Raw genomic sequence first — 12,778 nt, 5'->3', positions numbered from 1 at the left:
GTGTACACTAGATGATTGTTGTCCATTTTATCAGCAAATGAACATGGCTACACTGCTCTGGTTTGCTGTTCTGGTCCCTCTAGCAGCTCCTAGTTTGCTTCCCCTGCCTGTTCAAGTCTTGATCCTGTTGTTTAAAGTCAAGACTGCAGCAGAACCAGCTACATCCCTTTTTGAATACCCAATCTCCCAGCAACACAATTACAAAAAATTTAGGATTATATCACAGGAGACCTGGACATAAAATATTCTCATCAATGATTGTGAAGTGAGCTTTCAGAGATGGCAAGGCTAATTCACAGCTTGAACAGCTTTGAGACATACTACAAAACTCTTTCTTGTGTTTATATGTAAACAACCCCCTCCCTATAATGCAAGCTCCTTTACTAGGGAAACTGAGAACTGTAGAAGACTCCATTTACTCTACTTAGGTCCTTACTGTGTAGAATCAATTTGCTTGGGCAGCAACCAGGTCCCACAGAAAGTTATGCAACTGACAAATTAGCAGAATTATGAAGAATTATTAGCAGGGGTGTGTGAAACGGGTCATATTTGATTCGGATTCAGCCCAAATTAGGGACAGTGATTCGATTAGTTGATTCAGATCACTGTCCCAATTCAATTTGGCTGAATCCGAATCTGAAGATTTGATGCTGATTTGGAGAATCAGCAATTCAGCCATAGACACAGCTTTAAACGTTTTTTCTACATACCTCAAGGCACCAGGTGTGGCTCATGAGCTCTGTGATGCTGGGGCGTATAGAGTGTCCCACAGGAGTACGGGGAGCCCCCTGCATGCCTGGCAACAAACCCGGAAGTGGGCCGGAAGTACTTCTGGTTCACTTCCAGGTTCACTACCGAGTGCACAGGGGGCCTCCCCCGTGTCCTCCTCCTCCCCCCCACGGCTTAGTGATCACCCACAGGGGGACTCCGGGTGCCCCCCCAGACCTAGGAGGCACCAGTTGCTGAGCCAGGAGGCATGGGGGGGCCCTGGCATGCTCCCCGGTGGACCTAGAAGTAGAGTGGAAATGCTTTTTGTCTACTTCTGGGTCTGCTGCTGAGTGCGCTGGGGACCACCCCTATGCTCCTGTGGGACACTCCATTTGCCCCACATCTCAGCATTCATGAGCTGCCTTAGAAAAAACATTTAAAGCTGTGTCTATATCTGCATTGTCAAATCTTTCCAAATCTCTCTGAATCGATTCAGAGGGTTCCAATTAGAGTTGGAGAGATTAAAGGATCTCTTGATTCTATTTGGGTGTGGAGATTCGGCTGCCGAACTGGGCTGAATCTCTGCCAAACTGAATTAATGACCGAAGCTTCACACAGCTCTAATTATTACCATATGAAAGACTAGTTATCTTAACAAATAACAAGACAGTGTCAAACAACAGTATAAATCTAGGAAGGAGTTACATTATCAAAAACACACCAATATAAGCATAAGGACAACAATAATTGTGAGCATGGCATGAGCAAGGCTCACAATTTTAATCCCAATTATAAATTAAAGGGATCAAGAGACTTTAAAGAAACAAATGAACATGTATATTTGGTGATGCATAATAATTGCATCAGGTGAAACAGGCTGTAGCAGTCTTTAACTAAATTCCATAAAAAAACATTAGCAACTAAGCTGAATGAGATTCAGGATATGCATGATGAACACTAATCAGCTATAGTGTATAACTTGGAGACCTGGCAGGTGCACAGTAAGCTGGAAAGGACTTTTATACATTTTTATAACTATGCCATTTTAAAAATGCACTGGTGTCAGCAAGTATAAGACAAGAAGCTGGGAAGTAGCACAGAAAGCAAATGATGACCAGGGACCCAAAAAGGAATGCAGAAGGGGATGGGGGGGGACTGAAAAAAATGACATTCCCAATGTTTCTGGAGAGATGAGAGGCAGTTGCAAAAATGAAATGGAAGAGACAGAGAAAGAAAGAACAAGACTGACAGAAAAGTCACCTCTAATGATGGGAAAAAATTCTGATCAACCAGAATGAAAGCATAATTCATGGTTTAAAATAACAGCCTGGGACCCAGGAAACCTGGGCTAAATTCCTGCTCTGTAACAGATTTCCTAAGTTTGTCCAAGTCACTTAGCTTCTTTGTCTCACTTTCCCTTCTGTAAAACAGAAATAATAGTGTGTCTCTGCTTCCTGATGTGTTGTGGGGATAATACATTAAAGATTTAGAGGCACTCCAAATGATACTGTGACCATGTAGCTATAACTGATAGATTAAAAAAATAAGAAATACACATGACAGTACTGATTAGAAAACTAAATTAAAAAACCACAATGGGTGAAAACGGGGGGTGGGTTAGATCAGGAATTTGAGACATCAATATAGTAAGGCTACATGAAAGAGCTGAATTTTAAAGTATTTTTTAAAAAAGTGTAGGGTACTTCACATGCATAGGAACATAAGACTGAAAGGCACCCCTCTGGGTGATCAAAACCAGTCCTCAAAGTTTGCAGGCAAACATTTACCCAAAGAATCCTTAAAATTACCACATCAATCTGTTACATACAACTATGTGCATAAATCAGAAATTCTAGAAGTACTCTACCAACACCATGGGTAAAAGGCTGGAGAGACAAGGGCATTGTCCATGCCAAGTCACCGCAGTAACAAAAATAATTGGTTAATACATGATCAGAGGACGACTGTGTTAAAGAAGACGACAAAACTTCCCACAATCCTTCCCAATTTAACTTAGGGAAAAAAATACTTCCCTCACTCCAAATGTGGGCCACAAACAGGTGTTAAAAAACGAGCCCATACAGCTGTTTCAGGAATTTCTTGAGGAAGAGAACAAGCTCTTATGCAAGAAATTTAGATCAATTCCTACCCGGAAGAACTCCATCCTCCCAAAATAACTTGAATGGCTGCCTGCTTCTCTTTGGTGTGGAGGACATTCAAGACCCTGGTCTTTTCCTTCCCTTCTGTAGAAGAGGGATGGAAGGAGAGCACTCCCTGCCCAGGGGTGAGCTGTCACAAAGTCTTGTAGAGACCTTGCAGTGAAAAGTCTTTCTCCACTTCCCACCAATTGCCTGATTGGCATGATGGGGTAGGGCATTCTCCTGTGTCAGGAACCTTCCCAGTACAGGTTTCTACTAAGGAAGAATGCCCCCTTCTCGCACCAACCAACTGCTCAGGGTGAATTTTCCCTGCAGGGTGATTCAAAAGTGGGTGGGGCCAGGGGCTGGGCTTGGGGAGGCTCTCTATGGCCCTACTTCCCTGTGCCTCCAGCTCTAAATCACCCCATGCAAACTCATCCTGGCTGCACACACAGTGATTCAAAAGCCAGCTGGCTGCCTATGAACAGCTTGCCCCCTTCTCAGGCAGGGGAGAAAACAAGCTGGCAATTCATGGACTTCCTTAAAGGTTGGAGTGACCCAGGGAGCAGTTCTTTAATTCCCCCCTGAAGAGCTTGCCTGTGTATCTCTCTAGCCAGAGGGCTGCAACACATGTATAATCCAGCCTCTGGGCTATTTTTCTAGCAGTTACACACACCTGTCTGTGGCCTTGGTGTTCTGATCCTGAAATGGAGGAACAAGCCCCCAAAGAAAACAAGAGCTTATTCCAAGTAATGGCAAAGTATGAAGGAAGGCAAAACTGAACAAGATAGCAAATGGTGGAATAAATAACAAACGGTGAAGGACAAAATGAAAGCAAAGATGAACATGGGGATTGGAGTATTTCACAAACAGCTTCATACATGGGTTTTATTTCATACAGTGGTTAAAAATGCAAAATTATACTAAAGATTCCTTTTCCTTCACCAAAATTAAGATATAGTTGTTGATTTGTTTATGATACCTTGACTGTCATCCCCACTTTCCAAACTACATATTTTACTTCACAGTTAGACAATGTACTATTATAAAACTAGGTTACTATTAAAAACATTAATGGAACTCAAAAGCCTTTACTTCTCTGGCTGTTTTGAGAGGTGACTTCATAATAGTGTGATTCATACGAGTTGCTAACCAAGACAAAATTTAATTTGGCCTTTGAACAGGCAGACAGTAACACAGTGTTACTGTATTCTGAACACAGCAGGCCAAACTTTCAGTTAAATGTGACATGGCATCAAATATACCAGCTGAAGATTTGACTCACTGTTTGTGGTGCCATATTGTAGTTTGACTTGATAATTTTGGTTTTGACCTGATAATTTTGCTTAGTTCAAGATAAACAGCCATCAAATCTCAAAGGGATTCCAGCCCAAATGATAAATTCTCTTGGATTCAATTCACACCTTAGCCTAGGTTGACAAAGGGCCTTCCCAGTCTATCTACATGAGTACCAGCATGCTAAAGCACAACACTGGTTACCTACTGCCTCCTGCAACTAAAGGGAGACAAAAAACAGTTAACTTTTAGAGTCTAACTGTCCTGGTAAAACAGGGCTTAAAATAAGCCCTCATAGAAATTTGCCCATACTATACAAATGAATGTGTGGACGCCATTTGTATAAGTTGTATACACTTTTATAACATATCAGTATAAAAATATACTGAAGGAATAACCTTAACTTTCAAAAACAGAGGTGAAATTTTAACCAAGAAAATGATTGCCTTTTTAGCGAACATATGGTGCAGAAGACTGCTTATTTATTTTGATAGATACACAACATAAGAACATAATCTATCTTGGGTTTTAAATACTTATGAAATTGCTTAAAAGGCAAAACACAAACTATACAATCGCAGTATATTCCTCCTTTCCCCAAAGTGCCACCAGTCAGCATTCACAATACAAGTCAAAATCAACCATTCACCATCCAAGGTAAAAGGCAATTGAGGTACAGCAAGTTCAAGTCATTTTCAGATTGAGAAAGGAGATAAGAATACTACAATGATAAGAATACTACAAATCTTCCAATATACTTAAAATAATAATGAAAAAAGGCTTGTCTTTCACGCTGACAACGGTATATATGAATCAATATGGAACAAAAGAGGTTCATACCTGAAAGTGAATTTGGTCTTCTGAGATGTCAGTAATTCAGTGTGTCCAATGAGATTCAGCTCCTCCTCTTCAAAAGATATCTGTGGTGCACCCTAATGAGAGATTCCAAAGGGCACATTTTGAAACTAAGTTTATTTAATGAGTTTTCAACAGTGGCTAATTATACTTTTAAATGTAAAAAACAATTATCTCAGCATTACAACTGGCAGTGAAAATTGAAGGCTCCGTCCCATATATAGAATGTGTGACAACCTCCTTTCTTTATGAACATCATGTCTCTGTGAGGTGTTTTCCTCAGTACAGAGTCCCTGATAGTTTTAATGTTTTCTGGTTTCAATTTGTGGAAGTCCATTATCATTATCTGCTTTCAGAAAAAAAAAGCTTTCAAAACTCATAAGTTAGCATATGGTTCTGTATGTAAGGTCACATGAATTACATGGCAAATTAGATCTATATTATCCAGCAGTGGCCACTGCTGTCCAGCCTCAGTTGTGTGAGATCTCTGAAGGCAGGGGCCAGGAAAATATGGCCCGCAGGCCACATCCAGCCTGTCAAGCAATTTCATCTGGCTGGTGGGTGCCCACTAATTAATTGTACCCTGCCCAGCCCATATGCCTGGCTCCTACCCTTATGGGCAGAAAGGCCTGACCAGGACAGCATGTGGCTTCTGGGTGGGGCTGCTGCTGCCACTGCTGTTGCCACCAGAGGACCTGCTTAGCATCCCCCAGTGTCCCACTCACTCAGGGCACCAGGTAGGGAAGCAGTGGGGACAGATAGCATAGGGCTGGGGCTGTTGGCAGTGCGGAGCCCGTGCCCGGGGTGGGGAGGAGTGTGGAGCTTGGGTGGGCAGTGTGTGGGTGTGAGGGAGGGTAGGGGGGTGTGAGGACTTCCCCCCACACTTCCTCCCCTAAGGCACACAGCCCCCACTGCAAGCAGTAGCAGCAGGCAGGGGAGCTCCAGGCGTTGGTGGCCTGCACAGGCACTACTGCCTGGCAGTGCATGGCTTCAGCCAGCATTGCACGTGGTGCCAGGAAGCACACCCAAGCTGGGCCACCTCTACTGTCTGGGGCCCTGTGGTGCATGTTTAGCTCCCCACCACTGCGGGAAGCCCTGTGTGATGGAGCCAGTGCCCTTCCTGCTGTGCTGGTCCCAGAACTCTGCCAGAAGTGGAGGGGAGTCCTGCCCTCTGCCTCCTGATGGAGTCCTGGAATCTGCATGGCAGGGGGTGGGGAAGGCAGCACTCCATCGCGTGGGTCTTCCCCTGGTGATGCACAAGTGTCAGCAGCTGCACATGTACCGTGCGGTGCCCTGAATGATAGAAGTGGGTTGGACTGGTTGCACTCCTTGCCACCACATGCAGCACTGGCTGGAGCTGCACACCACCAGGCAGCAGTACCTGCATGGGCCACCAATGCCCTGAGTGCCCCTGCCTGCTGCTGCTGCCTGCACTGGGGGCTGTGTGCCACGGGGAGAATGTGGGAGCGTCCCCACACACCCCACCTTCCCTCACATCCCACAAATGCCACACATCTACACCCTGCCCCCACTATCCCTCACATATACACACACACCACCCAAACATACCCTACTGCCCTCCCACACACAGCCACACCCCCTCACAACCCCACCTGTACCCGGGCACTGGGATGTGCCTGCTCCTTTAAGAGAGTTAGCAGTCTGTAAGACTGCTCACAGTTGGCAGAGGGGGACTAATTTGGGACTCACCAGACCAGAAGAGGGCTCAGGCTAGAGATGTATAAGCCCAGAGCCTGCACCAGTCAGGTAGTCTCTCTCCCTAGCAACCAAGAAGTGAGGAGCTCCTGGCTGCAGGGCCCCTGAAGGGACCTGGATGTTAGGCTGAACAACTCTGCAGCCCTGGGAACAGAGGCAAGTTCCTTGGACTGAGAAAGACATGCCTGGAAACCCAGTGTATATTAAACTCCCAGAGCTTTCTGCCAGAGGGCAGTGATTTTGCTTATTCATTTGAGTTAGACTGGTAGTTTAGCCTTGAGCCCTCCTGGGGCACGCTCAGGGCCTGCTAAGGGAATTGGTGTCCCAGCAGCCCTCAGACTGAGGATGGGGCTTGGTGAGGATCCCAGGAGCCTGGAAAAAAGGCTGAGACCCAAACCAGAATGCCCAAGAGCCCAGGGAAAGGTTGAGCCAGACGGTCCATGAACCCAGAACTGGCCAAGCTTGACTAGAGAGTATGAGAGCCCAGAGGAGGAGCTGTGTGCGAGACCATGGGTCTGAGGGTGTAGGGGGAGACTATGGGACCAGAAGGTCTGAGGGCTCAAGAGGGGCAAATGTATAAATAGTTGCATCAATGGGAGAGAACATCCATGAGGATTGGGGTGTGGTATAGGGAAGGTGAAGGACCCACGCCCTAGGGCACCAGGCTCTTGGTGTCCTACAGGGGACTAGTCAGGCTGAGCAGGACTTGCCAAACTTGAGGGTTGGACTGAGACTAGTGGTATCTCAGGATAGACTCAATGTGAACTTACTGGGATTAGGGTTCACTCTAAGGCCTGTTGGTAGCCTGCTGAATCAACCTAGAATATTTAAGAACAAGGCAAGGCAGGATAGTAATCTAGGGAGAGTGGCAATAGAGTTTGAGCCAAGCTATGAGCCTGACACCCCACCACACCTCATCATACACAAAAATCCACCCCCAACCACACCCTACGCCACCCAGACACAATATTCAAGATTAAGATTTTATTTCTGGGTTATTATGCAATCACCTCTATACAATACGCAAACAAAAATCAGGACAAAAATATTTTTTTTAATAAAATTTAAATATGTTATAGTAGGTGTTTGACTTTTAGCATATGATTTGTTTTTTCTTCTGGTTCCAAGATGGCAACCACCACCCCTCCAAAAAGGAGTATTTCTGGGGGGGCAAGGGGAGGGACTTCTGGTGGGAAATGTCAGGGGCAGGACTTCTAGTCCCAAGATGGTGACCGGGGGCAAGGCACATGTTAAAGGGTGGGGCTACCCTTGTGGCTCTCGACAGCTCACCAAAACTCATTAAGCAGCTCTCCAGCTAAAATAATTACCTTTCCCTATACTATTGGGTCTAGTGAGACATCTCCCTTTCTCTTGATGGTTGTTCCCTATTCTTCATTTCCTTCCCCTTCCCTCTGTGTCTCATGCCCTTCTTCAAAGGTACATAGTTTTTTGGTGGCTCAGACCCTCTCAAGCTCCTCTTCCATGGCAAAAAGAGGGACAAAATCTGGCTCACTGATTCCTCTCACTCTGCAAATTCTGATTTCCCTTAATGGTCAGACAGAGGTACAACCAACTCACCAGCCCCTACAACATTCTCTAACTTAAAGAAGCCATACTACTCTTGAAGGTTACTGCATATTAGGGTTCTCATGACCCAAAAGGTGCTGAGAAAGGCCAGGTTTACCTAGGGCCATAACCAGAGGAAGAAGTAACAGCCAGCGGGAACAAGCTATAAAGTGTCTCTTACATTCTGCAGAAAAGAAAGCTTTTGAAGCCAAACTCCTAGGGAGCTTATGAGCTCCTCAGAATTGCAGTAGCTACAGATACCCTTGTTTTTACAGAGATGACCTTAAAGTTGCACTTGATGAACTGGCTGGCCTTAAGAAAACCTGATGTCTCTTTCTTTTCCTCAGCATCAACTTTGGCAAAAGCATTTTATGGTAAAGTCAGATTTTTGCAATAACGTCACAAAAAGGGAAGCTATGTAGCCATTTGACAGGACACAAAACTATGCTGCAAACAGGGCTGACATTAATGCCAAAGCACTTCAGAAACCAGTTTTTAACTTTCCGTTCCTGATCCCTCTGCTCTTTTGTGTATTTTTTCCACATTGGGAGAGGGAAAGAGGTACCAAAGAGATAAGGCCACTGTCAGCAGGTGATATATTAGCTTTAATGTGTTGTACTTCACTGTGACCCTCATGGCAATAATGTAAACAGAGCAAAATCCATAACAAAGACCTTTCCTGGAGAGGTCACTGCTGCCAACTCTGTAACAGGAATATAGCTGGAAGACATAAATCTTCAGTTGTCAACACACTAAGAGAATTCAATTCAGAGTTTGATCTTAACCAGATAAAGCTTAAAGTTAATCATTTAATTTTTACAATGGGCACACATTCCTCCACTATAATGTCTTACTGTACTCAGTTGTCTGAAGATAGAGTGGGAAGGTTGTATATTAATTTAAAAAACAAAATGATCTAGACTGGGTATTTCACTTCTCGCTTAAAAGAATTTATAACATAACTTAATGTAACAAGAAATTATATTATAAAACGGCTTTTGCTAAAAAGGAATTCTAATCAGAAAGATGACTGCAAGAATGACACTGGGTCTCGGTATTTATGGTCTCTCTCACAAAGATTTTGAAAACAAATTTGTTTAGTTTAAAAGTGACAAGAAAATGAAAAAGATTATTTTTTTTCTAACACCTACTCTTACAAAATAAGCTTCAAATCTGTAAATCAAGTCTGGCTCTTTATAGCTCACGTATTGCAAACAGGATTCTGCAACTGACCTCTAAGTAACAATTCTGTTGATAGGTAAATCAGAATAAAAGCCAGCTGTCTGCAATTAAGTATGGCAAAACCAATGCAACTAATAAAAATGAAAGTTCTTATTTTGTCATCCATGTAAGAAATTTGAACTTTGAGTTCACACAGTAATCAGGTACACTGACTACATACGGCCATTTTTGCAGGCAACTTTTTATAATGGGATCACACTGCAATGGACAATTTTCTGTTAAACTGAAATAGTTCTCTACTTACTGCTGACTCCCTTATACATCACCAATACAATGCCAAGTGGAGTAAGTGATACAATTCTGTCACATGGTCAAGTGATCGCTCAATTTATAGTCAAGTGCAGCCCTGATAGTAATAAAGCCCCAAGTAGACAAAACTCATTACCAGTGATGTACCAAATCCACCAACTCAACAGTAACGTAAATCGCTCTGAACCATGTGACAGCACTGGTATTACAGAGACTATTGCTTTTGTGGAAAGTTTGTAAAAGTAACACAAATAAAAAATATCAGAAGTTGATCTTATATTGACATAAATCAATTGATCTAAAGCCAGAAGGGACAATTTTGATAACTTAATCTGCTCTCACACAGCAATTGGGTTTGTTTAGTCGAGAAAACAGAAGAACGAAGCGGGGAGACAGTCACAGTCTTCCAACATTTGAAAAAAACTATTACAGAGAGATCAATGATCAATTGCTCTTTATGTCCACTGGAAATAGGGAAAGTGGTCATCAAGATTAATTTTACTGAAGATTTAGTTCGGATATTTGCAAATGCTGTCCAACTGCAAGGGAAGTGAAGCATTGGAAGGGAGGTTGCAGAACTTCTTTAGCTCCAAGTTTTCAAAGACAGGTTAGAGCAGTGGTTCTCAACATTTTTATACTCAAAACTAACTATTTATTACAATGCATACCGACTTGAGGAGGGGCTGGGGAATTGGGGCAGGGAAATAGTTACGTATGGGAGACCCTGAACCTGAGTTTGTCTTCTCACACCTGCTTATCTCCTCACACTTTGTGTCATCCTTCAAATGATGTGGTGGAACCCTGACGGAGAATCACTGGACTAGACAAGCACCTGTCAGTAACAGCGCAGACATGCACTTGATCCTGGGTCAGTGCACAAAGGATACTACGTAATGTCTCTTCCAGCTTTACATGACTATATAACAACACAAGCCTTGGGGAACCTCATCTTTTAATTCCCGCACAAAGCCCAACAGCCAAACTATGAAGCCATAAACCAAAGCTGCTATAAAAGAACCTCTGATTTGGGGTTAAAAACATAACTTGCATAAATGTATCGAAGACAAGAGATGAAAAGCATTATGCATATAGCCTTAGTTAATAATTGCTGGGGGAAAGAGGATCAGGATAATGAGATAATAAATCTGTCTTCAGCATCAGGCAGGGATTCAGATTTAGACATTTAGGAAAGGCAGAGTGAGTCAGCTGAAGATTAGGGTCTGTCCCTACACTGTGCAGCCGTAATTCTGGAAAAGTTGGGGTTTTTTCTTGATTCTGCTTTTCAAAAACAAAACTTTATTATATTTGGGGGCATGCTGTTTGTAAAACAATATGGTAAGAATAATACTAAACTCCCCAATCCCAACAGCAAGGCTTCAAAGGCTGATTTTTAGACTCTTCAGTAGAAGCAAGAGTAATAACACTGTGCCACTGCACAATTTACTCAGATTCAATTGAAAGCATAATACAAAAGCACTGCAGTTCTTATTTAGCAAATAATGAGTATAACATGTTAAATTATGTGGTAGAAAGGAAAGTCATGGAATCGTATGCATCTAAGAACGGAGGTAATTTTTCTTTTCTTTCTTTCCTTCCTTTTTCTTTTTTTTAACTTTCAGCTTATTTAAGTAATTTTTTAAAAGTGCTGCAAAAAAACCCTTTTGCAGTAATAAAGGTAACATTTGAAACCTGGTATCTTGCCAGTCCTGTGCAAATTCATATAACTGGAGTACTTGAAAAATTGTCATGTTCACTATGCTACTGTTCTCAAAGTGCTCATGAGAGAGTGATAGACAGTGTAAGAATGCAAACAACTGATAGATGTAAAACATTTCCACCTTGAGAAAATGCATAACCTTTCTTTTTTCAAAAGAAAGTACCGTGCTTAGATCTGATATGCATTAAATACAAAAAAAGAGAGCTGCTAGAGATAAAATGCAATAGGTTGTGGTTCGACATCATTCCAAATTCTGACAAAATGCTTTTCTCAGAAAATGCCAATTCACTCAAACTGAAACTTCCTGCTGGCACCTGCTAATTACAAAAAAGAATTCCTAAAGCTCAGGAGAGAATTTTTGGTCAGTGAGAGAGAGCCAGCACAGAATAGTCAAAGTGCTGCCTTTTTTAGACTAAGGACCTGAACCTGGGCCTTCCATATTCCTAATCTACTAAAATACTGGCTGCTGGCTAGCAGAAAGCTGGTCTCCTTCACTCTCTCTCTCTCTCTCTTTTTTTTTTTTTGCAAAAAGTTCTTGGCTTCGTTCAAGACTGGAAAATCTTTCAAGTCTCAAGCATTTTCTTGGAAAAATCTTCTAGGTAGGATGCATTATTACATAATGTTACATTACAGAATTAGCAGAATAAAATATCAACTCATCTTTACAGTGGATGTTCAAGGCAGATGCACTATTAATCTGCTGCCAATATTGGCCCTTAGGTGCCCATTTATAGCCTGGACTCTAAATATTTCTAAAAACCTCAGCTACTCCCAATAAACTCAAGAGTCCCATTAACACATAACCTGAAAAGGCAGATTCACCACCTTTGAAAAGTCACATTTACCACAATTAAAACCCAGCACGTTCTTCTTCAAATCTCTTTATGGTCTCACTTATGGCAATCTACCCAGGAGTAGGAAAATAGATTGAGGAATTCTTATTAAACAAGAATATTCCCAAAACAAGCCTCAGAACAAGGTACTAAATTAAGGGAGACAGTAGTGTTGTATAAATAATTAAACATATATCCCAGGTGGCAGCCCTGCAGGTGGAACACTGGGCTCCCACAGCATACGATGGGTGCATAGGACTACTTTACAGATCTAAAGAAAATAAATATATTAAGAGATTGTCTGAAGCTCTCTCTAACCCACTGGAAATAATTCTTAAGAGTTCATGGAGGAAGGTGAAGCTTCAGAAGACCAGAAAAGGTTAATACAATGCTATCTTGAAAGACAGACAGACAGATGACAACTCAGGAAATTATAAACCAGGTAGTCTACCCTATAT

At 42.5% G+C, this 12,778-nt stretch overlaps 1 protein-coding gene across 3 annotated transcripts in view; it reads right to left on the bottom strand.

Annotated features, from left to right (window-relative positions):
• PARD3B (par-3 family cell polarity regulator beta) overlaps positions 1-12,778 on the bottom strand; it is a 765,403-nt gene that overhangs the window by 400,301 nt on the left and 352,324 nt on the right. For all 3 annotated transcript variants that reach the window (XM_090044807.1, XM_090044808.1, XM_090044806.1), the window contains exon 6: positions 4,983-5,074. In XM_090044807.1, the coding sequence (XP_089900933.1) occupies positions 4,983-5,074 (92 nt within the window). The remainder of the gene's footprint in view (positions 1-4,982; positions 5,075-12,778) is intronic.

Source organism: Crocodylus siamensis, chromosome 4 (genome assembly GCF_052110815.1).
Source record: "Crocodylus siamensis isolate JL-2025a chromosome 4, ASM5211081v1, whole genome shotgun sequence".
NCBI classification, from domain to species: domain Eukaryota; kingdom Metazoa; phylum Chordata; order Crocodylia; family Crocodylidae; genus Crocodylus; species Crocodylus siamensis.
This window is presented reverse-complemented; position numbering and strand designations above follow the sequence as displayed.